The sequence below is a fragment of the Neolamprologus multifasciatus genome, chromosome 20, assembly GCF_963576455.1.
Source record: "Neolamprologus multifasciatus chromosome 20, fNeoMul1.2, whole genome shotgun sequence".
Taxonomy (NCBI): Eukaryota; Metazoa; Chordata; class Actinopteri; order Cichliformes; family Cichlidae; genus Neolamprologus; species Neolamprologus multifasciatus.
The window spans coordinates 25,558,454-25,586,275 of NC_140458.1; the positions used below are offsets into that span (position 1 = coordinate 25,558,454).

At 40.7% G+C, this 27,822-nt stretch overlaps 3 protein-coding genes across 5 annotated transcripts in view; 2 read left to right on the forward strand and 1 right to left on the reverse strand.

Annotated features, from left to right (window-relative positions):
* The window catches only part of LOC146495017 (tonsoku-like protein), a 112,599-nt gene extending 111,663 nt beyond the window's left edge, over positions 1 to 936 (reverse strand). Inside the window, exon 1 of the mRNA XM_085147348.1 lies at positions 820 to 936. Coding sequence (XP_085003474.1) covers positions 820 to 870 — 51 coding nt within the window. The 5' untranslated portion in view covers positions 871 to 936. The remainder of the gene's footprint in view (positions 1 to 819) is intronic.
* Positions 930 to 15,397, forward strand: LOC146495019 (uncharacterized). 2 transcript variants are annotated; one of them, XM_085147342.1, is made up of 5 exons: positions 930 to 1,092; positions 3,486 to 3,701; positions 4,418 to 4,669; positions 5,374 to 5,625; positions 12,300 to 15,397. In XM_085147342.1, the coding sequence occupies exons 1-5, from the start codon at positions 930 to 932 to the stop codon at positions 13,586 to 13,588; spliced, it is 2,172 nt and encodes a 723-aa protein (XP_085003468.1). In that variant the 3' UTR covers positions 13,589 to 15,397. The 2 variants fall into 2 exon arrangements, with proteins under 2 accessions (XP_085003468.1, XP_085003469.1); XM_085147343.1 differs by lacking the exon at positions 12,300 to 15,397 and adding an exon at positions 5,716 to 6,957.
* A 7,304-nt stretch (positions 15,398 to 22,701) lies between these two features.
* The window catches only part of cdk11b (cyclin dependent kinase 11B), a 39,296-nt gene continuing 34,175 nt past the window's right edge, over positions 22,702 to 27,822 (forward strand). Inside the window, exon 1 of one of the 2 annotated variants that reach the window (XM_085147337.1) lies at positions 22,702 to 22,723. The gene's annotated coding sequence lies outside the window, so the exon portion shown is untranslated. The remainder of the gene's footprint in view (positions 22,724 to 27,822) is intronic. The other variant, XM_085147336.1, reaches the window with a different exon arrangement.

A 27,822-nucleotide genomic window follows, 5' to 3' on the forward strand; every position in this document is an offset into this window, starting at 1 on the left:
ACACTGTATATTTTGGAAAGTAATTTGAGGGTTTTAAGAGTAAGAAATTGAACCACACTTGGTGGTGTTTGTAGTTCAACTTGACCCGGTTTAAATTTCTTTTTTACTATGGATTTAATTTGTTGATATTTTAAAAATCTTTTCTTGTTGATTCTATATTGTGTAACTAGTCTGTCAAATGAAATAAATTCTGTTTTTTAAAAAAAAAAGAAAGAAAGAAATTCTGTTCCTTCTAATATATGTTCTAAATATTTGATTCCTTTACCACTCCAATCTGAAAAGTTTATCATATTATTGTTTTGTAATATGTCAGGGTTGTTCCAGATAGGTGTACATTTGCATGGGATTAATGAAGACTCCGTCAATTTTAGAAACTCCCACCATGCTGTCAGAGAAGAGCTGATGTTGATGCTTTTGAAGCATTCATGTCGTTGGATGTTTGAGCTGATAAATGGTAGATCTGAAATGTCTAGATTATTGCAAAGTGCTTGTTCTACATCTAGCCAAGGTTCATCTAAGAGGGTATGTTTTAGCCATCCTGAGATAAACTGAAGCCTATGTGACAAATAAAATTTGAATTTTTAATTTAATTTTTTTTTTTTGAAAACTTATTTACAAGTACAAAATATTTATGACCACAATTTGAGCCCATACATTCACTCTCACATTCACTCCCGCATTCGCAGCTATGGGCAATTTGGATTAATCGATTAACCTATCCTAGTTGTATATTGTTATTTCATTCCAATTCATGGACCGTACTAGAGAAATCAGGAGACCTGACAGGGCAGTATTACGCCTTTGATACCTCCAGCCTACCGTAAATTCAGTAGAAGAAGCAGCAGCAATGGCGCCATTGAGAGATCTCATCGCGATCTTGAGTTAAGTTTGAAGATGTTGGTTTGGCAGTATCGGTTGTTGTTGCAATAATGTCTTCAGTTCAGAATCTTAGAGAGTTTATCAAGGAGAGATTAACTTCTGCTGCAGAAGAAATCTTCTCAGAGTTTGAAAAAACGATCGTCCGGTATGAGGAAGAGATCCGTCAGCTAAGACTGCTTGATATCAGACCCGGGATAAAGTCAGACAATACAGGTGTGTAAATTGGAGGTGGAGGTGTGAGGGTTGCGGGATCATCGTGTGATTCACGTGGGCATGATCTAAATGCATTGAACTAGTAATACACCACAGTAAAGTGTATGCAGTTATATCTGTGCAGTGTTGAGAAGGTTGATTTTAAAATGTTTTCCACTAAAGATTACAGAATACATGGCCCAAATGGAGTTTGTAACGTATTCCGTTAAGTTACTCAATGTGAATAACGTATTCTGAATACTTTGGTCCGGATTACTTTATTACTTTATTACTTGCTTTTTACAACTAATTGAATGTACTATTGCCGTGTTAATTATTGCTATAACTGAAGGCTACTAGCCACCGAGCTAACATTGTTAGCTGGCTTTAGCTAAAGTTATTTCATAGACTAAAGACTGTTAGACTTGATTCATTGCATTAACATCCTGCTAGCTACAAACAATCATGTGCAGTTCTGAAAGCAATCCCAAGTAAATTTTTAAATCGTGATGTAAAATGAGTAACAGTAGGGTGGACATTAGGCAAGGCTGCAGTTTTTGCAGCGATCTCGTATAGAACACAATTTCTGTATCAGTAATAGGTTTTCTTTCTTTTTGCTTTCAACACTGCACATGATTATGTGCAGGTAGCAGGTTGTAATGCAGCCTTCAGTAATAGTAATGAGTCACACAGCAATAGTACATCGAAGATTCTGAAGTGGGACATATCCTAGATAGCTACATAAACTAATACAAGGTAGTTGTAGTAGGCTTACGTTAGGGCTGTGCAATCAATAAAGATGAGGCAGAACCTGGTAGCTCCAAACAGAAGGACCAGTCAAAACAAATTGAGGATATTATTCCTAAATGAGGGGCTCCCCCTGTTGCATGGACATGGTTTGGTTATGAAAAGTCTGACACGGATCAGAAAACTGTACTATGGAAATTATGCCCAAACTGGTCCCCACCACGGACTCAAGCACGACAAACCTCTTCGACCACCTACGCATGAATCATGTGAAAGTTTGTGGAGAGAGTTTATAGATGAGAAGCAAAAAAGAGCCATCAGGTGCTCAAAATAAACCTTAGACTCAAACGTTAGAACAGGCTTTTCCCCCACGTGTAATAAATACTCAGAAAGAAAATGGCGGCCGTTACAACATATATCTAAAAATATATAGTGCATTGGTCAAAATACTCGACTCCAGGTACACTGAAAACACTTCATGAAAGTCGAGTTGTCCGACATTCACAGAATTTACAGAAAAAGCACTATTTTGTCATATATATCATTATCGTCTTATATTGGGATATGAGATTTTGGTCATGTCGCACAGCCCTAGCTAATGTTAGTCTTTAAAAAAGAATGTACTTCCAGATGTTTCTTTTGGGTGGAGTCTTTATAGTTGAGAGCAGCTCGGTTGCTGGGTCCATTGTATAACTGACGCCACCAACATTACCAAGACACTTACACTAGAGCCTCTTATTGGGTGTTTTGTTTGGGTTTCCGGTAATGCGTGAAATCAACAAAATTAGAGCGGGTATAGCCTAACATATGAAACAGGAAAAGACCATCGTGTAATCCATTTATTTAGAAGTAACTGTATTCTAATTATTACCAATTTATCGGTAACTGTAATGGAATACAGTTACTCGTGTTTTGTATTTTCAATGCATAACGCCGGTACATGTATGCCGTTACTCCCTAACACTGCATCTATGTAAACATACTTTACATAGTGTAGTTAAAATACTTTGTTAACTACACCCGTTCAACTACTCTTTAATCCAAAATGTAATCAGCCAACCAGATGGCAGCAGTCCATGCATTTCAGCATATAGTGATCAGTGACGGGGATTGAAATCACTTTGATCGTGGTGTGGGTGTTGGTGCCACATTGGCTGATCTGAGTATTTCAGAAACTGCTGATCTGTTTAAATTTCCAGCACAAACATCTGTATGATTTACAGAGAGTAGTCCAAAAAGAGAAAATATGCAGTTCCCTTAAAATGACCACCAGCTCTCAACCCAACAGAGCACCTTTGGAATGTAGTGGACCATGAGATTTGCATCATATTTATCAGTAATGTTAAAAGATTAGCATTAACAGCATATCTTACCTGCCGTCGTAAAATACATTAAGCTTTCATGATCATATTCAGATCATGCTGCTGTTCATTTGTTTGCTTATTTACAGTGTGTGATGATCACTGGCAGTCACATCTAAAAATCAGACCCCAGACAGCTGTAAGGTTATCAACATCATCCAGTGAACAAATGACTATCAGTGAATGTTTCTGTGGCAACATAAAACACAAGCTAAATTCTCAATAGGTGACCGTTTTCATCCTTCTTGAGCTTTCTTATCATCACATTAGTCACTATTTTCTTGTGTCCTTTTGTTGAACACGAAGGTCTGGATGATCAGCAGTTCTGTAGCCAAGAAAGGAGCTCCAGTCTGGACCAGCAGAACACAGATCCTCCACAGACTAAAGAGGAACAGGAGGAAATCTCCACCAATCAGGAAGGAGAGCAGCTTGAACTGAAGCAGGAGGATGAAGGGATTAATGTCTGGACCGGAGAACAGCTGGATTTGTTGTGGAAACCTGGATTACAGCTGACCAGGTTTGGTATGTAAAAGTGTAATAAGCAGATTTCATAATATAGAAATGAATATGACTTATAACAAAATGTCACAAAGACACATGGCATGCATTACCGCCTGGGATACTGCCTCACTGAAGACATGTTTTCTGTTTCAGATTTAAGTCATGTTAGCCCAGAACTGTAAAATGGTAAATGCCTGTATTTGTATAGTGCTTTTCTAGTCCCTAAGGACTCCAAAGCGCTTTACACAACCAGTCACCCACCCATGCACACACGCATTCACACACTGGTGATGGCAAGCTACATTGTAGCCACAGCCACCCTGGGGCGCACTGACAGAGGCGAGGCTGCCGGACACTGGCGCCACCGGGCCCTCTGACCACCACCAGTAGGCAACGGGTGAAGTGTCTTGCCCAAGGACACAACGACCAAGACTGTCCAAGCCAGGGCTTGAACCTGCAACCTTCCGATTACAAGGCGAACTTCCAACTCTTGAGCCATGATCGCCCCCAACTGTACGCAGAATGTAGAAAAATGTTGAGACAATGAAAACTGTGGATTATTGGCCACAAGGACCAAGTTGGAGTAGCAAGCTGTACGCCTCATAAATGATGACTTTCTGCATGTAAACAGAATTCTTCTCTGTTCACTGCATGAGAGAGAATATTTAAATATCGCTCACATATCTGAGAGACCTGCTCACAGTGTGACTTTTTTCTTGTGTGTTCTGTCCATCAAGACCTCCCACAGCGACATGATTGTAAGGAAAATGAGGATCTGGATGACCCGCAGGTCTGTAGCCAGGAAAGGAACTCCAGTCTGGACCAGCAGAACACAGATCCTCCACAGACTAAAGAGGAACAGGAGGAAATCTCCACCAATCAGGAAAGAGAGCAGCTTGAACTGAAGCAGGAGGATGAAGGGATTAATGTCTGGACCGGAAAACAGCTGGATTTGTTGTGGAAACCTGGATTACAGCTGACCAGATTTGGTATGTAAAAGTGTAATAAGCAGATTTCATAATATAGAAATGAATATGACTTATAACAAAATGTCACAAAGACACATGGCGTGCATTACCGCCTGGGATACTGCCTCACTGAAGACATGTTTTCTGTTTCAGATTTAAGTCATGTTAGCCCAGAACTGTAAAATGGTAAATGCCTGTATTTGTATAGCGCTTTTCTAGTCCCTAAGGACTCCAAAGCGCTTTACACAACCAGTCCTCCACCCATTCACACACTGGTGATGGCAAGCTACATTGTAGCCACAGCCACCCTGGGGCACACTGACAGAGGCGAGGCTGCCGGACACTGGCGCCACTGGGCCCTCTGACCACCACCAGTAGGCAACGGGTGAAGTGTCTTGCCCAAGGACACAACGACCAAGACTGTCCAAGCCAGGGCTTGAACCTGCAACCTTCCGATTACAAGGCGAACTCCCAACTCTTGAGCCATGATCGCCCCCAACTGTACGCAGAATGTAGAAAAATGTTGAGACAATGAAAACTGTGGATTATTGGCCACAAGGACCAAGTTGGAGTAGCAAGCTGTACGCCTCATAAATGATGACTTTCTGCATGTAAACAGAATTCTTCTCTGTTCACTGCATGAGAGAGAATATTTAAATATCGCTCACATATCTGAGAGACCTGCTCACAGTGTGACTTTTTTCTTGTGTGTTCTGTCCATCAAGACCTCCCACAGCAACATGATTGTAAGGAAAATGAGGATCTGGATGACCCGCAGGTCTGTAGCCAGGAAAGGAACTCCAGTCTGGACCAGCAGAACACAGATCCTCCACAGACTAAAGAGGAACAGGAGGAAATCTCCACCAATCAGGAAGGAGAGCAGCTTGCACTGAAGCAGGAAACCAAAGGCATCATCATCTGGACCGGGCAGGAGCTGGGCATCATGTGGAACCCTGAAGTAAAGTTGCACAGAATAGGTATGCAAAACTTTAATAGATAGATTCAGTTTTGTATTAAGAAATCTAACTCATGTTGGGTCCTAATCAGACCTCCGATATACTTTATAGAGGCACATGAAGAATTTAAAGACCGACTGCAATAAGAAAACTGACGTAATATTCTAAGAGCCAAAATGTCTAGCCCTCCCAGTATTGCCCCTGTCAGGACTGTCTTATGTTGAAAATAATTGAGTACAAGAGAGAGGAAGACACCCTACAATGAGTTGAAACGTCAGCTTGTTATTTATTCCTCCATATTCATATTTGTCATTCATATGGTCACTTGGTCACTGCAATTTGGTTTGTCCCTCCAAATTGCAGTCGTCACTCCTTGGCCTGTGCTGCGCCCCTGCACCTGCAGGCACACTTACAGTGAATATCAAATTTAATAACAGGAAATTAACTGCGCATGTACTTTTCTTTCTTTTTTTTGCCACATTTTTCAGGTGACCTATATTTGACAACAGCATATAAAAAAATAAAACAAAAAAGAACTTTAAAATATGTTTTAATTGGTGTGCCATCTCAATGTTTTCAGTAGCCCCCATATGGCCACCCATATGAAAAAATTCTGGAGCCGCCCCTGTACATTATGACTGAGTACATCCACTAAACCTTTTGTGGATAACATAATAATCCCCATTAGGAGTGAACGATCAATTTAAAAATAAAATATATTGATTTGAAACTTAAGCTTTTAGCAAACCACACAACACTATGATAGGTGTGTTCTTGTGCCATGTGTTTCTGGGTCTTTCTTTCTTCTTCTGTCCCTTTGGTTTCCAGCACAATGCCTGTGTAGTGATGTTATTGGTGGACTTCCTGATTGTGTGGCCAATCCAGCACCACTTTCTCTCAGAACTGGTATTGCTATTGGTTTCTGGTTTGTACTTGTCCACAGTTTGTAATCCTCTCTGGCCACTGGATACGGAGGATTTGTTTTAAGCAGCTGCTGATGAATGTCTGCAACATACAAAGCGCTGTCTTTGCTTCATGTTTACGAGCTATAGAGAAGTATAGGTGTGACCCTGATTTTAAAAATGCTCAGCTTGGTGGAATTTCTGACCTCTTGAGTTTCAAACATTTTTTAAAATAATATTGTTTCTTTTTTCTTATTTTTTTTAACACTAAATTTACTAACCCAAGGTGTTATTCACCCCTACTGAGATTTTCAAAGGTCGTCAGCTCAATTCTCCTGCTTTTGTTGTGCAAACCACCCATTATCTTTGAGGCCTGGCACATTTGCATTTGTTTACTCAGAGTAGCTCAGATCCAAGGCAGGCCAAACCTCTGTGTTACAACCTTCAGAAATGCCTGCCGTATCTATACAAAATATCCCACACATTGACTGACCTGCAAATATTAGGGGTGCAACGATACACAAAATTCACGGTTCGGTTCGGTTCGATACTTTGATGTCACGGTTCGATATTTTTTCGATACAAAAAAAAATGTTCATGCCTTTTTAATTTGTCATTTATTAAATTTTCACGGCACATTCTGCACCACATCTCTCTGCGTTCATCATTTGTTTGAAGCCAGCTCACCTCCTGCAACCACTTTTCCGAGAATACGCGCTTCTTTTGTGGTTCGGACTCCTTCTGACATTTCTTTGGAGGTGGAGGAACACCAAAGTAATTGCTTAAAGGAGCTTGCTTCTTCGACATCTTTAAGAGTTCTAAAGAAATGTCTGTCCTCCTCCAGAAAATCTTATGTATGCAAACACGCGTTGCAACTTCTTATCTTGTGCGCGTTTTTTATTTTGACAGTGAATGCGCACCTGCAGACCACTTCTGTGCAGCCCTGGTTATTTAGCTCGTCATATTGCAGCCACAGAAATTCTTTTGTCCATGAAACCATAAAGCTGCACTTTCTTTTTGCCTTATAGTCTGATTTGTCATAACTTTTCCGTTTTGTGGTAAGCTTTTCTTTGGCTGTCACTTCTTCACCCTGACCTGTCTTATTTGGCTCAGCAGAACTAAAATATATATCCTGCTGCTTTTACACACGCACTCACATAACGCTCAGCGATTCTCTGCGCGATCAACCTCTCACATGTTTAAGCTTGCTGCGGGAGATTTCACTTGTCATGTTTGCATAGTAAGCTAACGATTGATAAGATGATGTCAGAGGAATTGGTGCGCAAATTATTGTCACTCACCAATCAGTGCTGTCGCTCTCTATACACAGTTTGCGCGATTGCAAAGTGAAAGCAAAAAACAAGCGCAAATTCAAACGCGATTTCAATATGTCACATAATGACAGTGGCTCACCGATGCCAATGACATAATTACCCAGCTACATTTCCAAAAGAATGCAAAAGCATTGACATATATTTTTCCTTCCTACGATAGACCGACGGGCAGGGCAGAGATGGATTTTGGTAGCCCGACTGGAAAAATCGCTAGCCCCGGGACATCTAAAGAAATCTAAATCTAAATCGAATCTAAAAAGGAGACGGAACAAGAACCCAACATGCCTCCATGGAAGAGGCACCATGGTACTGGGAAGCCCTGTCTCAGCCACACGGCAAAAGATGGCACTGTGTGGGTAGAGGAGGACATTGGAATGCCCAGTGCAGTAGCAAATCGCTCGTGCTTCACTGCACAAGCTGGACCCACAGAGTCTGCTAAAGTCTGTCATTGCCATAGTACGTATGATATTTATATAAAGCCATTTAGAGTGAGGTTCATGTAAATTTACCATTCTCTATTTGTTTATGTCTTGATGCATTCTCAATCATCCAGGAAAGTAAATCTCCAAAAGTTGATTCTGTTCATCTGAACGTAGTGTTTTGTGGGAGAAACGTTTCGTCACTCATCCAAGTGACTTCTTCAATCTCAGCTGACTGCAGGTTTCCCCAAATCTTATAAACAGTAAATTTGCATAATGACTGAAACCAGCCCACTGAAGAAACACTGGACTGGGAGGTCAAGTGGAAAAGAGGGCTTTGCTATCCTACCCTGGAACACCACCAAGCCATTGGTTCAGATATGTGGATGACACCTGGGTGAAAATCAAATCTCAGAACTACATTTCACGGATCACATTAACTCGGTGGACTGACACACCAAATTCACCAGGGAGGATATGAAAAGTGGCAGGTTAGCCTTCTTAGACTGTGAGATTTCCATCAGTAATTGGGGACATTTAAATGCTGACATGTACCGTAAACCTACACATACGGATCAGTATCTAAGGTTTGACTCTCATCATCCACTGGAGCACAAACTGGGTGCCATCAGGACGCTACAGCACAGAGCGAACACCATCCCCACTGACACAGCGGCCAAGGAGGCAGAAGAACAGCACATCAAGAAGGCCCTGAGTAAATGTGGTTATCCCAGCTGGACTTTTGTCAAAGCAGGAAAGGCACCTAAAGAAAGCTCCAGCCGATCCAGGAGAGAAGGACAACTGCTGCCCAAGCGAAAACCTGTAGTGATCCCGTACGTGTCAGGAGTATCGGAGCAGTTGACACGCATTTTTTCTAAACATCTGGTCTCTGTGGCTTTTAAACCCCAAAACACTCTGCACCAAAAATTGGTCCACCCCAAGGATCGGGTCCCCGACACAAACAGAGTAACATAGTGTACGCCGTTAAGTGCCAGGAGGATTGCCAGGATTTATACATCGGGGAAACCAAACAACCTCTGGCGAAGCGGATGGCACAACACAGAAGACCTACCACGTCAGGCCAGGACTCTGCAGTCTATTTACACCTACAGGCCAGTGGACACTCTTTCAATGATGAGGATGTACACATCGTGGACAGGGAGGAACGCTGGTTTGAGCGCGGAGTCAAGGAGGCCATTTACATGAAAAGGGAAAGACCATTTCTGAATCGAGGAGGGGGCCTAAGGGTACATCTTTCGCCATCTTACAATGCTGTGATTGCAGCCATTCCCCAACTCTCTGTGAATGGTACTCATGGCCATTGATCAGTGGTCTTTGATCAGTGGGTTTTGGTCAGTGGTTGTTAATCAATGGTCATGAGAATTTGCATAATTATGATTAAGGAACTGACCTCCCAGTCCATTGTTCCTTCAGTGGGCTGGTTTACGCCACAACACGGCAAATCTCCATTAACGAGCTACCGCGGATCACCCCGTGCTACAGCTGGACAGCATCAACACGTTAATGAGCAAACTGCGCTAACGCAGTAGTTCCCACCCATTTAATTGAGCATTGCGTGGCACATCCGACATACTGTTTTACTTTTGTCCATGACGCGCTTACCTTCAGGGTCATACTTCACATGAAGACCAAAATAGTTCCAAAGGCCAGATCTGAATGAGGGTGGGGGAGGTTCAATTTGCCATGTTGCAACGAGCTTAGCTTCTGTCTTGCTAGCTTGTGCTGCACTCAGTGGATCTGCGCTCAACAGAGCAGCCTAGGCGGAGTAGTCGAACACAGATCCAGTGAACGCTCAACACAGATAGCATGGTCAGAAGAAAAGTTGATAAAATAAATTAAAAATTTTGTATTGTTCGATACATATGCATACCGAACCGAAAGCACTGTATCGAACGGTTCAATATATATATATATATATATATATATATATATATATATATATATATATATATATATATATATATATATATATATATATATATATATATATATTAGGGGTGCACCGATACACAAAATTCACGGTTGGGTTCGGTTCGATACTTTGGTGTCACGGTTCAATATTTATTCAATACAAAAAAATTTTAATGCCTTTTTAATTTGACATTTATTAAAATTATAAATATATATTTTAACTCAAAAGTACAGTTTTTAAATTTAATGTTGCTGAAACAACAAAATAATAATAAAAAAAAAATCTATCTGATCGAGAAATCACTTATAAAGTCAAATTGTTGAATGTTTCATTGTGTTTCTTAAATTTGTCTTAGTTCAAGCAGTAGGATCAAAGCCATTCCTTTGATCCTGACCACCTCTCCAGCCAATTTGGTGCTGGGGGAGGCTGACGTAGGTTTTATTGTAGATACATTCTATCTGAAAGATCTGTTTCTTGTGTTGTAAGCTTCCTGCTTTGATGACCCTTTTGGTGAGCAGGAGGTCACACAAACGCACCCCAATGACACAGACACAGACACACACACACACACAGTGCCATGTCTTAGAACCATTGGGGGGTGCTTGTGCTGTGATGTGTATTGTAACTGTCATGTCAATAAAAAGGCTACGAGGAGAGCTGCTCTTTGAAGGAATTGGGCTAGAGACAGGTGAGGAGCATTGCTCCACTGCCTGGTTCTGACCGGTTGAAGATGTTCTGTTTTGTCTTGTGTTCTTCATGAGGAATAAGTCTCTAAAGTAGCGGGGCCTGTGGAAACACAGACTCAACATCACTCATCTTTGGAAAAGAGAGTTTATTACAGAGAAATGGCTCTTTCCAAAATAAAAGCTATAATATACGCTTCTTCTGGGGTATATTCTCAGCAGCATATTAAACATATCAGGTCCCCATAAGGAGAATCATGTGCTAACGGCTGTCTAAATGACTCGGGTAAAGTTTGTAGCATGCGTGCTTGTTGTTTTTGTCTGCTTCCACTTGTCTTTGCACTAGGATGATGTCGGCGTAAATGTGCAGTCATATTCGCTGTGTTCCCACTAGTGCTGTCAGCGTTAATCTCGTTAAAATGACGTCAACATCATAACGCGGCAAATCTCCGTTAACGAGTTATCGCGGATCGCCCCGTGTGTGGGGCTGGACGGCGTCAACATGTTAACCAGCTAACTGCGCTAACGCACTAGTTTCCACCAATGTAATTGAGCATTGCGTGGCACATCCGACATACTGTTTTACTTTTGTCCATGACGCGCTTACCATCAGGGTCATACTCCACATGAAAACCAAAATAATTCCAAACGCCAGATCTGAATGAGGGTGGGGGAGGTTCAATTTCAGGTAGCGTTGAGGCAGTTGCCATGTTGCAACGAGCTTAGCTTCTGTCTCACTAGCTTGCTAAATATATATATATATATATTGGCGTGCTAGTAGGTGTTAGGTTCAGGGAATTTACGCAAATATGCGTGGGGTTAGTAAATCTAGTGGTAGGGTCAGTATTTCTAGTGTTAACCATAATGTAAACCAACAAGAGGCCACCAGACAGTAAAACATACAAAGAGACTTTAAGAGAATGCTAACTGCCCCAACAGTACTGACCTAAGCCTAATCTTAAAAGTAGGGAGGGTGTCTGTCTTCCGAATCCAAACTGGCAGCTGTTTCAATAGAAGAGGGACCTGAAAGGTGAAGGTTCTACCTCCCATTCTCCCCAACTTTCAGACAATGAATGGTTAATCTAAAAAATAAACAAAAAAATCCTGCAGTGAGTGTCCTGTAAAGTTTTTAACTAATTTTAAATAAACTTTTAAATGTTTTGTGCACTTTGATTAAAAAATTTCAGGGATACGACTTTGTTTTGTTTGATTATATATCGTCTTTATTTTCTCATCGTAGATGGTCTGTTTATATTATTTGTAGAGTTTGTAAATGAGCAGCCAAAATGGTTTTCACTGAGTCAGCAAAACTGTTTCTCCCCACAACATGCATTTCATTGGTATATCTAAGCAACATGCTTACCATGTGGAGATTTGCTAATGGTTAAGGCAAAAAATGTATGCTTTTTGATCTGTCCCTTCAGATTTTCCACAACATGGCTGTAAGGATGAGGAGGGGCTCACAAATCAGCAGGTCTGTAACCAGGAGAAGAACTCCAGTTTAGCCCAGGAGGATCCTTCACAGATTAAAGGGGAACAGGAGGAACTCAGTACCACTGAAGAGGAAAAACCGCTTGTACTAATGCAGGAAACTGCAAATTTTCCATCTCGTGAAAAAAGTGACCACAGTGAATCAGAACCATGCTGTGACCAGTGCCTTTCTCACAACTCTTTTGACACAGATCAGGATGAAAGCAAGGATGGTAACTCACACAGAACTAAGTCGGAGCAAATCGTATCAGGCCTGTCAGTTCAAAATTCCAAGACAGCTAAGTTATGTAGAACCTGTGGGAAAAGATTTATTTGGAAGTCAGACTTGACTAAACACATGCGAAGTCACACTGGTGAGAAGCCACATTGCTGTAGTATATGTGGGAAAAGATTTCATGTAAAATCAAATTTGAAACCACACATGCAAACTCACACAGGTGAGAAGCCACATTCTTATAGCACCTGTGGGAAAAGATTTACTCAGAAGGTTCACTTGAATATGCACATGCAAATTCACACAGGTGAGAAGCCACATTCTTGCAGCACCTGTGGGAAAAGATTTACTCTGAAGGTTCACTTGAATATGCACATGCAAATTCACACAGGCGAGAAGCCACATTCTTGCAGGACCTGTGGGAAAAGGTTTACTCTGAAGGTTCACTTGAATATGCATATGCGAATTCACACAGGCGAGAAGCAACATTGTTGTAGTACCTGTGGGAAAAGATTTACTCAGAGGGGTAAGTTGAATAGACACATGCAAATTCACACAGGCGAGAAGCCACATTGTTGTAGCACCTGTGGAAAAAGATTTACTCGGAAGGATCACTTGAATATGCACATGCAAATTCACACAGGTGAGAAGCCACATTGTTGTAGCACCTGTGGGAAAAGATTTACTCTGAAGGATCACTTGAATAGGCACATGCAAATTCACACAGGCAAGAAGCCACATTGTTGTAGCACCTGTGGGAAAAGATTTACTCTGAAGGGTAACTTGAATATGCATATGCGAATTCACACAGGCGAGAAGCCACATTGTTGTAGCACCTGTGGGAAAAGATTTACTCAGAAGGTTCAGTTGAAGAGACACATGCAAATTCACACAGGTGAGAAGCCACATTGCTGTAGCACCTGTGGGAAAAGATTTACTCTGAAGGATCACTTGAATATGCACATGCTAATTCACACAGGTGAGAAGCCACATTCTGTATTACTTTAGTACAGTTGAAAATGCATTTCAGAAACCATGCTACATGCTAAGTTTCATTCTTAGAAAATGGTGATGGCAGATCACATAAACAGTGTTTGGATCATTTAAAAATGAACATTAAAAAAGCAACAACTTCATTTTGAAAAGGTTTTTGGAAGCTCAGTTTCTTTTTTCACACATGGACAAGAAAAAGTGTTTGTCTCGCAACATGAAATGTGTGCACCTTTATCACCTTATTCTGACGTCATTTTTTTTATTGTTTATGGGCTTTGTCTTTACTGAAGTTTCTTCATTTTCTTTGGCATGGCCTCAACAGTGCTTGAGATATTTTTGGGTCTTGACATAAAAGAACTATTTCTCAGAATCACACTTGGAAATATCAGTTTAAAAAAATACCCGTGTACATGCGGTAGCCTTTATTGAAATCAGTTTTTTCTCTGAAGTTCACAGTTTGAAAGTGTTTAAAGCATGAGACAGTTTACTAACTGTGCACTGTTCGCTAACGGTCCAGTTCAATTTGGATCCCCATTACCCTTGAGATTATTTCAGTGGCCCATCTCCAGAACTCTTCTATCACTGGGCAATTCCACAGCATGTGCAGGAGATCACAATCTGTCACCTTACATCTCAAACATTTGGGGGAATAATTATTATCAATTTTATGTAACCTATGAGGGGTGTAATATATCCTATGAAATATATTAAATTGCATTTGCCTGTATTTTGTAGAAATTAACATGGTCTGTGCCTGTTCCAATAAATGGTGCCATTCTACCTCTTCATAGACATAGCCCAGGTCTGTCTCCCATTTTCTTTTTATAGAGGCTTTGTTATGGTCAGGTAACTTTTCATTGATAATAGTATATATCGAAGATGCTATTCTTTTTATTGACTTCCATGGTTTGGTGCAAAGATGCGTTTCAAGAGTTTCTTTTGGTATCTCGGGGAATAACCCTTTGGATTTCTCTTTGACCCAATCTCTTATTTGTAGGAATTTGAAGAAACTTTGTCCTGGGAGTTTGAATTTTTCCTTTAGTTGTTGAAAGTCAATAATTGTATCATTATTGTATAAGTCAGCAACAGTTCGAATATTTCTGTCCTTCCATCCCCGCAATATTGGGTCAGCAATATGATGAGAGAGATCAGGGTTGCCCCATAAGGGTGTCCTTCTAAGAAAAGAGATATTTATTTTCAGAAGTGAGTGGGATTCCTGCCAGGCACAGAAGGTGTTTAATATTATCAAATTGTTTGTGAGCTTGGATAGACATTTTTTGTACCTAAAAATAGAACATCTTTTAATGGTATGGGGTTCACCTCATGTTGTTCTATTGGAACCCATCAAACCTCACTCCTCTCTGCATGTAGCCAGATCCAAATTGATCGGTACTGGGAGGCAAGATAATAGTTCCTAAAGTTTGGTAAATCAAGTCCTCCCCTTGAATATGGGGCCCTGTAGTGAGGAGAGTTTGACTCTTGGATTTTTCTTTTGCCATATGAAAGAAGTTATGAGTTTATTAAGCTCTTTGAAGAAACTTTTAGGAACATTTGTAGGGAGACATTGAAATAAGTAAATAAACTTAGGCAAAGTGTTCATTTTAATAACATTAATTCTCCCTATAAGAGATAATGGAGAATCCATCCATCTCTGAATATTAAGTTTGGTTTGCTCCAACAATTTGATATAATTTAGTTTGAATATTTGATCCTCGGATTTACTAATTTGTATACCCAAATACGTAAACCCATTATTACACCACTGTAATGGGTCAGTAAGAGCTCTAATACGGCTATCTTGTATATTTAATGACATAATCTCACTTTTGGTATAGTTTAACTTATATAGTTTAACTTAACTATCCTGAGGCTGCACTGTATTCTTTAAGACACTTCATTAAAGAGGGAATTGATTTAAGAAGGTCCGTTATATATAGTAGGAGGTCATCTGCGTATAGAGAAAGTTTATGTTCACTTGTGCCAAATTTGATTCCAGATATGGAGGCACTAGTACGGATGGCAACTGCTAGTGGTTCGATCGTAATCGCAAAGAGCAAGGGGGAGCTTGGACAACCTTGTCTGCAGCCTCTAGTTAAAGAGAAAGTGCCTGAGAGCACATTATTTGTTATGATATTGGCTCTGGGGGCATTAAAAAGTGTCCTAACATAGCGGGTGAACTTTTCTCCGAAGCCCATAGCTTCCATCGCCTGAAATAGAAAGTTTGGCTCAATCCTGTCAAATGCTTTATTAGTGTCCATGGAGATTATTAGCAGTGGGTCTTGGTTTTTTTGAACAGTGTTCAGTATATGGAGCAAACGTCGCACATTATCTGCTCGATGTCTGTTTTTAATGAAGCCTGTTTGGTCGGCATTTATTATCTTAGGCATAATGTCTTCCAATCTGAGTGCAATTATTTTAGATAATATTTTATAATCTGCATTTAAGAGGCTGAGGGGTCTGTAAGAGTCACATCTCTGTTTGTCCTTGCCCAGTTTTGGCAGTAATGTGATTGTTGCAATTTCCAATGATTCTGGTAATTTATTATTTTCTAAAGCTTCTTTAATCATATTTGTAAGTGGTGTCAATAATTTATTAGAGAAAGCCTTATAATAATCAACTGGGAATCCATCTGGTCCAGGGGTCTTATTATTTTGTAAACACTTGAGGGCTCGAAGAACCTCCATCTCAGATATATCTGCATCAAGCAGTTCTTTGTCCTCATTATATAATTTAGGAAGGGTTATTCCATCTATAAATCTTTTTGCAGCAGTACTGTCGACCCCTTGCTCAGATTTATACAAATCTTCATAGAACCGTTTAAACTCTGCATTTATGAGTGCTGGTTCATCAAGAAGTTTATCATCTTCCGTTAATATTGTCTGTATAAATTTATCAGATGTTTCTTTCTTAATTTGCCAGGCCAGTAGTTTACTTGTTTTGTTTCCAAATTCGTAGTAGTGATATCTAGTTCTGGCCATGGCTGCTTCTGCTCTGCTGGTGCATAAATTATCATATTGCAACCTTGTTTTTGTTAATATATTGAGGTATTCTTCCTTTTTGGTAGCAATATATTCCTGCTCCAAGTTTTTAATGTCAATTTCCAATTTAGTTATCTTCTATCTAACTTTTTTAACCTTATTGGCACCGTATGAAATAACCATACCTCTCATATAGGCTTTGAGAGCTTCCGAAATATTGGCATGAGAAGAGGAATTTGAATTGGCATCTAGGAATATTTCAATATTAGTGTTCATATATGAAATAAAATCAGAGTCTCCTAGCATATAATTTTTAAACCTCCACCTGTAGGTTGCACTTTGCGACATATTGGTAGCCCAGGAGAGTTTAATGGGATTATGGTCTGAAAAAGTAGTTGCTAAGTAGGAGCAATCTATCACTGTTGCCGTCATATTTTGTGGTACAAGAAACATATCAATTCTAGAGTGTGTATTATGTACTGGTGAAAAAAAGGAGAAGTCCCTCTGGCCTGGATGAAGGTTTCGCCACACATCAATTATGCCTATATCTTTCATACCTTGGTTCAGTGCTGTTGCTGCCTTGGATAGTGAAGCTGTTTTGGGTGAGGACCGATCCAAAGAAGGATTTAGGACCAAATTAAAGTCTCCACCCACAATATACTGGCCCTCAATTGTAGCCACTTTCATTATTAAGTTGTTAAAGAATAAAGGGTCATCGTAGTTGGGCCCATATATATTTACCAAAGTTATCTTATTTCTATTTATTTCACAATCTACAAGTAAGAATCTGCCATTTTTGTCCTTTTCAACTGAGTTTAGTTGAAAGTTCAGGTGTTTATTAATAAGCAGGGTAAAGCCTCTTGCTTTGGAAGTATTTGACGAGCAAAAAACATTGCCCACCCAATCTCTTCGTAATTTTAAATGTTCAGCGTCTGTGAGGTGACTCTCCTGGATAAAAGCGACATCTACACTCTGCCTCTTTAAGTATGTCAACATTTTTTTCCTCTTAATAGGTGAATTAATCCCTCTAATATTCCAAGATATACAAGTTAGATGACCCGTAATTTAAGTTTTTATTATGAATATCTTGGACAGGTAAGTGTCATAGTATTCAACTCTGGGGATTTCTGAACACATTCCTGCTTTTCTGAGTTTCAATGTGGTGAAGCTCTGTACATGGGTATAATAACAAGATACAGCCTAGACCAGGGAGCTGTCTGAACAGTTGCATAAGTATGAGTAAAATTTTTGGTAAGAGACCATACATAACCCCAAAACATTAAAATAAAAACCTGCCTCATAAAAACCACATTAGGTAGGTAATTCAGCTAAACAATAGTGGTGGCCCAGGCAGCTGCTAAGGTTGAAACTTTAGCCACTCTTGGTGAAATATTTACAGCAAAGTACTGAATTTTTACAGTCAGATATAGAACATAACTGTGTAAGGGACAAATAAACTGGTTGATCAAGATGTAATCACACTCATCCAGTAGGGGGTTGATATCATGATCATAAATGCACACAAAATCTGTACTTTTATGAATTCGTACACATTATTTTAACCGACTAACGAGCAATTATTTATATTAGTTATCAAATACCGGATTACTATAAATCATATCTCCAATTCGTCTGAAAAGTGGAGGATGGAGAGTTTCTATGTCAATGCTTGATGAGTTGGCAACACTGCTCTTTTTTTTCCTTCATTTCGCCCCCACCCCCAAAGTTAACAGTGGAGGGCTTCTCATCTGAGAGTATAAGAGCGAAATGCTTTGTTGCAATCACATTAGATCACTTTGGTCTACTCACTCGGAAGATCTTTCAAATAACGTTGTGCTTCAGCAGGAGTGGGGAAAATTTTGATAGATCCCTGGTGCCTGATGCGAAGTTGCGCTGGGTACATCAGAGCATATTCAATCTCCTTCTCTCGCAGCCTCTGTTTCACGTCACGGAACTCGTCTCTTCTGCGTTGCAGGTCTGCGCTGTAATCCGGGAAAAAAGATATTTTCTTATTCTCATATGTCATCTCTCCCCTACTTCTGGCCAGTCGGAGGACTTTCTCTTTGTCTCTGAAGTTCAGAAACTTAGCAATGAGGGGCCGTGGTCTGTCAGACTCAGGTTGGACCTTCTACTGCGGTTCTCCAAGTCGTCAATTTTGTCTTTGAGTTGCATTGTCAATTTCTCCATTTTATCGACACGGTTGTGTGCATCTTTAATGTCGTCTTTGTTTGCGCTCACTCGCGCCTCCATCTCCTCAACCTGCTCAGGAAGCGCATTAGAGGATTCAATTTTCGTCAGGGTTGTTTGTATGTCGTCCGTTTTTTTGTCAATATGTTTCGTGAGGTCCTCTTTAGTTTCCTTGATAGCATTGAGTAATTTGCTAATTGGCAATTCCTCCTCCCCATCCGCCATATTTCTTGTTGCCAATATGTGCAGGTGTCCTGAAGTTTTAGCTGTTTTCTTTCATTTTGAGTGCGCAAATTATAACTTTCCATACAGAAGTTTCCTTAGTAACTTTGCCTCTTGCTATGGTCCAGAATTGTATGAGGGCAAGTCAGGATAAAGAAAGATTCCTGGGCCTACCGCCGGGAGCTCACAAATACACGTCTACTCTCGTCCGCTGTCAGCCATCACTCCCCCTGCCAAGAGCATGTCTAAGACTTTTCTATACCACCATCAGTGACGTGAAGACAGATTGTTCAAACAAATCTGCGATGGTATTTTCAGATTAAGTTAGCCAATTAAACATCAAAGGTGACTTAATTAATGCAGTCAACAATTCATTAGGAGGTATCATGGCTCGTGGAGTGAGCTGTGTGGAATTTAACTAGGACCCAAGATGCTGGCAGCTGAGATGCAGGAGAGTTTTATTGAGAAGGTGGAGATAAAAACAGAAACGGCGGATGTGTGTAGGAAACTAAGCATAATCTAAACTGTAAAAAACTAACAAAACAAACCTGAAGCGCTAACTGGAGACCCGGGAACATAGAAACACGCAGGGAGGAACACAGGTTGACACAGGGAATTAACGCAGACGAACCAGCAACAGGCAGGAGAACACACAGGGCTTAAATACACACAGCAGTAACCAAGGGATGGGAGACAGGAGGGGAACACACCTGGGACAAATCAGAGCTGACGAGACAGGGGAAACGTAAACTGACCACAATCACATGAGACAAAGACCTTCAGAATATAACAGGAAATTTACAGACACAAAGAACCAGACAAGACACTGAACTCAACAGACAGACTCACAAGCAGACACAGTGACACCATGGACAGACAGAGGGAACACAGAGAAGTGGGTGCAGGCAAGCATAGAACAAAACCCTAACAAATGGCAAACCTAAACAAAAGACATAGCAGAATAAACAGGATAGATAGAACAGATAGAACATAGAATAATATAAAGAAGAATATAAAGAACCATTTCCTGCAGTCAGCTGAGACTGAAGAAGTCACTTGGATGAGTGACAAAACGTTTCTCCCACAAAACGCTGCGTCCAGATGAACAGAATCAGCTTTTGGAGGTTTACTTTCCTGGATGATTGAGAATGCATCAAGACTTTTTAACCCACTTTGGCAAGGACTGCGCCAAAAATTGGTCCACCCCAAGGATCGGGTCCCCCGACACAAACAGAGTAACATAGTGTACGCCGTTAAGTGCCAAGAGGATTGCCAGGATTTATACATCGGGGAAACCAAACAACCTCTGGCGAAGCGGATGGCACAACACAGAAGAGCTACCACGTCAGGCCAGGACTCTGCAGTCTATTTACACCTACAGGCCAGTGGACACTCTTTCAATGATGAGGATGTACACATCGTGGACAGGGAGGAACGCTGGTTTGAGCGCGGAGTCAAGGAGGCCATTTACATGAAAAGGGAAAGACCATCTCTGAATTGAGGAGGGGGCCTAAGGGTACATCTTTCGCCATCTTACATTGCTGTGATTGCAGCCATTCCCCAACTCTCTGTGAATGGTACTCATGGCCATTAATCAGTGGTCTTTGATCAGTGGGATTTGGTCAGTGGTTGTTGATCAATGGTCATGAGCATTTGCATAATTATAGTTAAGGAACTGACCTACCAGCTTATTGTTCCTTCAGTGGGCTGGTTTCAGTCATTATGCAAATTTACTGTTTATAAGATTTGGGGAAACCTGCAGTCAGCTGAGACTGAAGAAGTCACTTGGATGAGTGACAAAACGTTTCTCCCACAAAACGCTACGTCCAGATGAACAGAATCAACTTTTGGAGAAAGCAACAAAACAACCTGAAGAGCCGGTTCAGAGCCGAAAGAGCCGGCTCTTTTTAGTGAGCGGAACCAAAAGAGCCGGTTCTCTAAAAAGAGCTGGAAATCCCAGAAGACAAATGGCACGATAGACACTTTTCTATCGTCCACAATATATATTGTCATATCGCCCAGCACTATAACATTGTATTTAATGTTTACCTCTAATGAAGAATACACATGACGAGCAAGTTGTTTCTCTTTCAAAACACCCGCTATTATCTAAACATCTGGTGTCTTCTTCTTGAGTTTTATTAAAGGTTGTCAAACAGCGAAATTGTAATTACCGCCAACATTCAGCGTGAAGTGTGGACCAGAATATTGCTCAGGAAAGCCACTCCTTTCATCTCCTCATTCTCCTTTCATTCTCCTTTCCTTCCTGACAGTCCCCAAAGGACTTATGTCTCGTTCCAAACTCAAACTAGTGATCTTCTGTTTGATATCTTAACTTATAAAGCAATACACTATGAATCCACTTGCCCTTAAAGAAAGTACACAAAAATCTAATTCTAGCAGATAACATGTCTTAGAAAATGCAATATAGCCTGATATTGTTCATTTCTTTTACAGCATATCAGTAAGATCCACTTTGACTCCTTTTTCTGGGGCTTTGCATCAGTTGCCTTCTCCCACCCTCATATTTCTGACAGTGTAATCAAACATGTTCTTTGGTTTTATCTTCTCCACGACTGTGTTTCCCTTCTTAGTGGGTTCTTATTATAAGTAATGTGCCAAAATGTTATTACCTGCATGGGCTCACAGTGGGTAGTTGTGGGTGGGACTGCGTGAGCATGGCAAACCTATGCTTATCCCACACAGGGCAACAGAAGTTTTGACCTTTGGTGTCCCTATATGGGTCCGGACAGACAAAATTATTTTGGATTGGTCTTCTAAAACCTGTAGCTTTCCTGTATAACCATTGCTCCATCCTCCAATCCAGCAGATGGCGAGAGCGTGCCCACAGGTGAATGTCAACTGCAAATGTAGCCGAGGAAAAAGTTAGCGTCATTTCCTGCTATACGAAAAGCAGCGGCAAAAAGTTGAAGCTCGGAGCTCGGAGCCAGTGTTGCCAACTTAGTGACTTTGTCGCTATATTTAGCGAGTTTTCAGACCCCCTAGCGACTTTTTTTCTACAAAAAGTCGCTAAAAAAAGACGTGAAAGCACGTATCGCTTTTACTCTCAAGAAGCAGCGGGTGCTGTAACGCAGTCAGTTCTTCTTTTATTCTTTTACTCTTATGCTGTTTTGTGGATCACAAGGTTTAAAACTACTTATAAACACACACACACAAAGTAACTCCACCAGAGTGCCTATTTCGGGTCAATTTTGCCGGTCCAAGCCCGGGTAAAGGAGCAGGGTTGGAATTGTGACATTAAAAAAACAATAATTGCTAAAATAAATTTAATTTGTAGTTCTAATTCTAATTCTAAATGCATTTAGGACGTTTTTTACTCACTTTATGTGTCTTTCACGATGTTATTTCTCTCTCCAACAACATAGATTACAATTACGTTAGCATGACCAATTATGCAAATTAGGTGATGACGTCATTTAGCGACTTTTAGGACAGCCAATAGCGATTTTCCTTACTGAGGAGTTGGCAACACTGCTCGGAGCTCTGAACCGGGCTAGACAGCTAAATGGAAATGACCAAGTCCTGATGTACCAGATGGCCCTGACAAGATTTATTAATCTGATTAAGGAGCGCCAACACAGGAAAAAGAAGCAGTGGCTGAGATGGTGGACCTGAGACACGAAGCCAGGCACCGGAATCCTCTTTCTTTGAAATTGTGCCAAAAGGGGATATAAGGTGGCCCTGCAGTGTCTTCTGAGTGTCTTCTGAGTTCTCGTGCAGGCAGTTGGAAGGAGAGGATAAGGTAGGGGACCTCAAGCAACAGGAGGATAAGGTCATTCTTTATGCCTTCAGTCGTAGTCTAGTGGGACTAGGGATGGGTACCGGTATCCGGTGCCATGAATGCACCGGTTCTGACATAAACGGTAGTAACCAGACCGAAAAGCAGCGCACATTTCGGTGCTTTATTTCGGTGCTTTTTTTTCCTGAGCTGTGATACACTTTAGATTCTAGCCAATCATTTTACGTTTTGAGGATAGTAGGTGGGCCCAGGTACGTACGTTCTTTTAGAGCAGAGCTACAGATTAAAAATGCCCAAGGCTAAGCGGTCAAAAGTCTGGCTGTACTTCACAGCAAATTATGCAAACTCAGCAGCCTGCAACAAGTGCTTTAAGCTGATACTGTGATACTGTCAAAGGAGGTAACACCTCAAATCCGATGAAACACCTGGCGACACATAGCGTTTTTTTTAAAAGCCGATAAATGCGCCGTATTTGATAGCTTGCTGCAAGACCTCACACCGAGCACATCTACTGCGGGTGTGGTGCCTTTTATCGGACCGGAGTTAGCAACATCCCCCAAAAACCCGAAGAGTAGAGTCCTGGCCCCTAGCCCTGCCAGTGTAGCAGAAATGATGACGGATGATGATGGCAGCAGCAGCCGTTCTTCTCTGTGTGAGTAGCTTAATGTTGTTCGTGTGTAATTTACGTTGAGTAGGCTAACCACGTTATTACATTAATGCATGTAAGGTGAACTAGCAAACATCATCATAGCTACATGCGGCTTTCTTCTTGTTTGATGGCAGATACTCCCTTTACCCTGGCCAAAAAAGCTAAAATGACCAAAGAAAAAGTGGAAAACAGCTAAACATGAGAGGTTTTTGGACAAAGTTTGTGTTTTTTCCATTGTTTAAGCACTGCTTCCAGCCAAGAATGATACCATATATGCCCCATAGCTGCAGAAAAGGCTAACATTGTTATCTTTTTACAAAAAAAACAGCTGAACATGATAGGTTTTTGGACCAATTTTTTGTTCTCCATTCTTTAAGCACCGGTTTGAGCACCGTTTAAGCACCGGCACCGTTTCAAAAGTACCGGTTTGGCACCGGTATCGGATAAAACCTAAACGATACCCATCCCTAAGTGGGACTCTGCTGCCTTGAAGAAAAAATGGAAAGCAAAGGAGATCCAGTCTTTCTTTCCAAGGCACCCATTTGCCCATGTGTGGGATTTGGTACACGTCCTATGAGCAGAAATCTGTGCCATCAGAAACTGAATTTGAATAACTTAAATTTGAATTTGAATTGCTCGGACTGAATCTGAATTGTAACTTGATTAAATGCTTTTAAAAACTGAATATGAATTAGCCTAATTTGAAATTCAATTTATTGGTTTGAAAATGATCATCACTAAATTGAAATTGAATTTTATAGTTTCAAGATGAATCCATTTGCTTTGAAACCGTATTTTATCCTTTAAAATTGTAGCTCTCGAATAATTGCAGATTCACTTCTCACCATTCAGTTTCAGTTCTACAATTGACTATGTGCACGTTAGCATACTACTTCCGGTGCGGAAACTCCTGTGTGGAGCTTTGTTTCCGGTGTCCTATTCGCGCCTTGTTTACGGTCCAAAACAAGTTAAGCAAATGAATGAATCAAGCGGCGATTTACATTTCTATGGATGTCTTGGGCATTTACCCAATATATCTGTAAATGATGTTGTCAGGGTGAATTGTTAAATATTGTCATTTTTATGTTTGCCATTTGTACATTGTTTTAATTCTGTGAAAGGAATTCTTTCTGTCCTCCCCTCCCCAGATTCTCGAGGTTCTAGGTGGGGGGGGGGGGGGGGGGGGGCTGTAGTCTTTTATCACAGACACATCCTTGTGCTTTTGATGTAAGCTTCCTGCATTTACGACCCTTTGGTCAGCAGGAGGTCTGACACACACACACACACACACACACACACACACACACACACACACTCTTACAGAAGTTCACACATATACATACAATGCTTTGTCTTAGAACCATGTGGGCGTGGCTTTGTTCTGACGTGTTTTGTGTGAACTGTCTCTCAATAAAGGCAGCAGGACGAGGTCAGATCTGGGGGTCATTTTCGTGGTGGACACAGACGAGGCCTCCCTTGCGCAAATAATCGATCGATCGACTGTCTTGTTTTCTTCATGATGAATAAGTCTCTAGAATTAGCAGGGCTTGTGAAAACACAAACCCAACAGATGTTCATCGACTTGTCGATATTTATCCCCGCGCCTCAGAGCAAAATAGAAAAGGGATTCAAATGTTATATTTCTCAGCTGTCCCACGTTTATCGCGGGTGTTATGTTCTAAAAATAACGAGCGATAGGTGAAATCAAGTAGCCAATTTTATTTTTTGACGGTGCAAAACGTTTTGTGGACATCGTGGACATACAACACTGCACTTCAGAGTCACACTGCTAGCGATCGATGCAGCGATTCTGTACTGTACAGGAGAGACATCATGGAGGAGATCGTCTGCAGCGATCAGGACGCAGGACACAATGTGACGTAAAAAAAAAGCATGCAAACTTGCACTAAAAAATCTGCGAAACAGCGAGGTGAAAGGTGAACCGCGTTATAGCGAGGGACCGCTGTAATTTTGAAGGTAAGTCACAACATACCCTTCGTAAATACTAATGTACAGAAACCCTTACCAGCAATCATTCATTTTTTGTGTGGCTTTTTTTCACGGTTTGTTAACATGCTGTGTAGGTGTGTACTTCACTAGCTGATATCGACATAACGAGGGAAACATCTGGTTTGACTATTCTTCACCTGTAGTTTGAATGCTGAACATTTGCCTGTTTAAATCATAAGACCAGTCACTATACAGAGATAATTCTGAATGTGGACGATGTGTCTTCTGCATGCAGTAATGCAGTTCTGCTTGTGTTGAGTGATGTAAACAACTGATCGATCTAAACGCTTTAAACGTCAAAATTGATCATTAGATTTTTTATGACACAACAGCGGTGAGTGTTCCCACCTTCTGCTCTTTGTAACTTAACGCGATCTTTCCGTTTTCGAGTTTTGGACATGATTTTGGAGTATATCTTCGCAGTAGCGATTGACCGCAAAGTAAAGCTACCGGAAATGCACAACCCCACATCCGGTCTCAAACCAGGAAGTTAGCATTTTGTCGTGCACAGGGTCAATTCAATTTCAGTTCCAAAATTCTGTTTTTTTGGGACTTACATCCGGTTCCGGTTCAAGAGTAATCAAGCGCAGATTAATAGAACTATGTTTTACTAGCGGACCGAAAGTGTTACTGACGGGAATCTGCAGCGTCTTGAGCTGAATTAAGACTTCAGAAGTCATTCGTCATGTCGAATGACCAGCGGATAAACTCTCAGGTTGGTAATAAATGTATTACATGTATAAGAACAAGCGTCATGTTAACAAATGATAGCCGTACGGTAACTCTTATGCTTATTGTAGCTGTTAGCTAAAAACGCTAATTTAGCGTACTTTGCCCTGAATTCAGCTTTGACAAACAAATATGATCGACTGTTTCTAGTAGAATTCCAAAGTTGTCATCTTGTACCCTCTCAGTGCCCTGTATGCTTGCAGAGACCCCTACAGTACGGAAATATACAAAACAGTGTCTAAAACTTTGTAGTTTAGCTTTATTTATGTCTTACACAGCATCCCAACTCTTTAGCTAACTTAATAACTTTAGCTAAAGTGAATAGTTAGTGTAATTCATTAGTGCAGCATTACTGGATCACCTCTGTTTGAAGTGATATGTGACTATCACTGTGTTTAACTACCATAATAATTCTTAGGGTACTGAGTGCATGCTTAATTAGTTGTTTGTTTGTTTGTTTGTTTGTTTTTAACATACTGCTCCATTGCTATGTTTGACAGGCTGAAGTTGTCGGGTCACCTCCTAAATCAACCATCTTTTACAGGTGTTTTGTGCCAGAAATGGAGTGTCCAGTGAAGACTGAAGATACTGAATCTCTACGCCTTGCCATTGATCCCTCTTGTGCCTTCATCTAGACAAGAGACATTAACTTAACCACTCTCACATGCTCTGTACCTACATCACCTTCCCTGACAGTCGTAGCTTGGCTCATCTGAGGGTGAAATTATAAGAATGTGTTATTTTGCAAAGTGCTCTCTAGGGTTCCTAAATACAATATGGCATTGAGGTCATTTCTTTTGAATTAATCCCTTCTTCTGAAATATAAGAACTTCTCCTGGTTTTAATGGCACTTTGGATTTCCTTACTTTCTGTTCCACTCCCAACCCCAAATAGATACTGACAAGCTGACACAGTAACATGGAAGAGGGAAAGAAGTTGGAAAGGACTACTAAAAACTAAAAAGAACAATAATAATAATAATAATGATACAGGTAAAAGATGAAGTAACAAGTTTTTAGTTTCTTGTTTATTCCAAATGATCATGCTGAACATGCAGTCAGACATGCTGTAACTGTGGGGTAGAAAACTGCATGAACACCATACGGCAGGGGTCTCAAACTCCAGTCCTCAAGGGCCACTGTCCTGCAACTTTTCCATGTGTCCCTGTTGCAGGACACCTAGTAGGTCATTAGGAAGACTATAGAATTTGACTGCATGCTGAGTTGGCAATTCAGCCATTTGATTCATGTTACAGCAGCTCATGATTGAATGAACATGGTGCAATAAAAATATTTTTAGAAGTATATTATTATTATTATTAGTCCTTTATTTATCCAGGTAAAAAATCTCATTGAGATTAAAAATCTCATTTCCAAGAGAGACCTGGCATCATGGCAACAAATGTCACATACCACATAGGTATATAACATTTGAAACAAATACAATGCGCTGTCACTTGGTGTTCGCTCGCTCTGTGGTATAGTATCACTTCCTGTTCCTGCTCAAACACAGTGGTGTTTCTGAGTAGCTTATTTGCTTAGCAGTTTAATTAACAACTTTTAAATACATTCTTTTTTCATAGTATAATCTTCACGTGCTTCATCCGAAGCACACTTTCTGTGTACTCACTACCTAATTTATAGCCAAAGTATTCACTCACTGTCTCTGTACTGTTTCGCTAGCTTAGCTCGTAGCCGACTCATTAGCACCATGG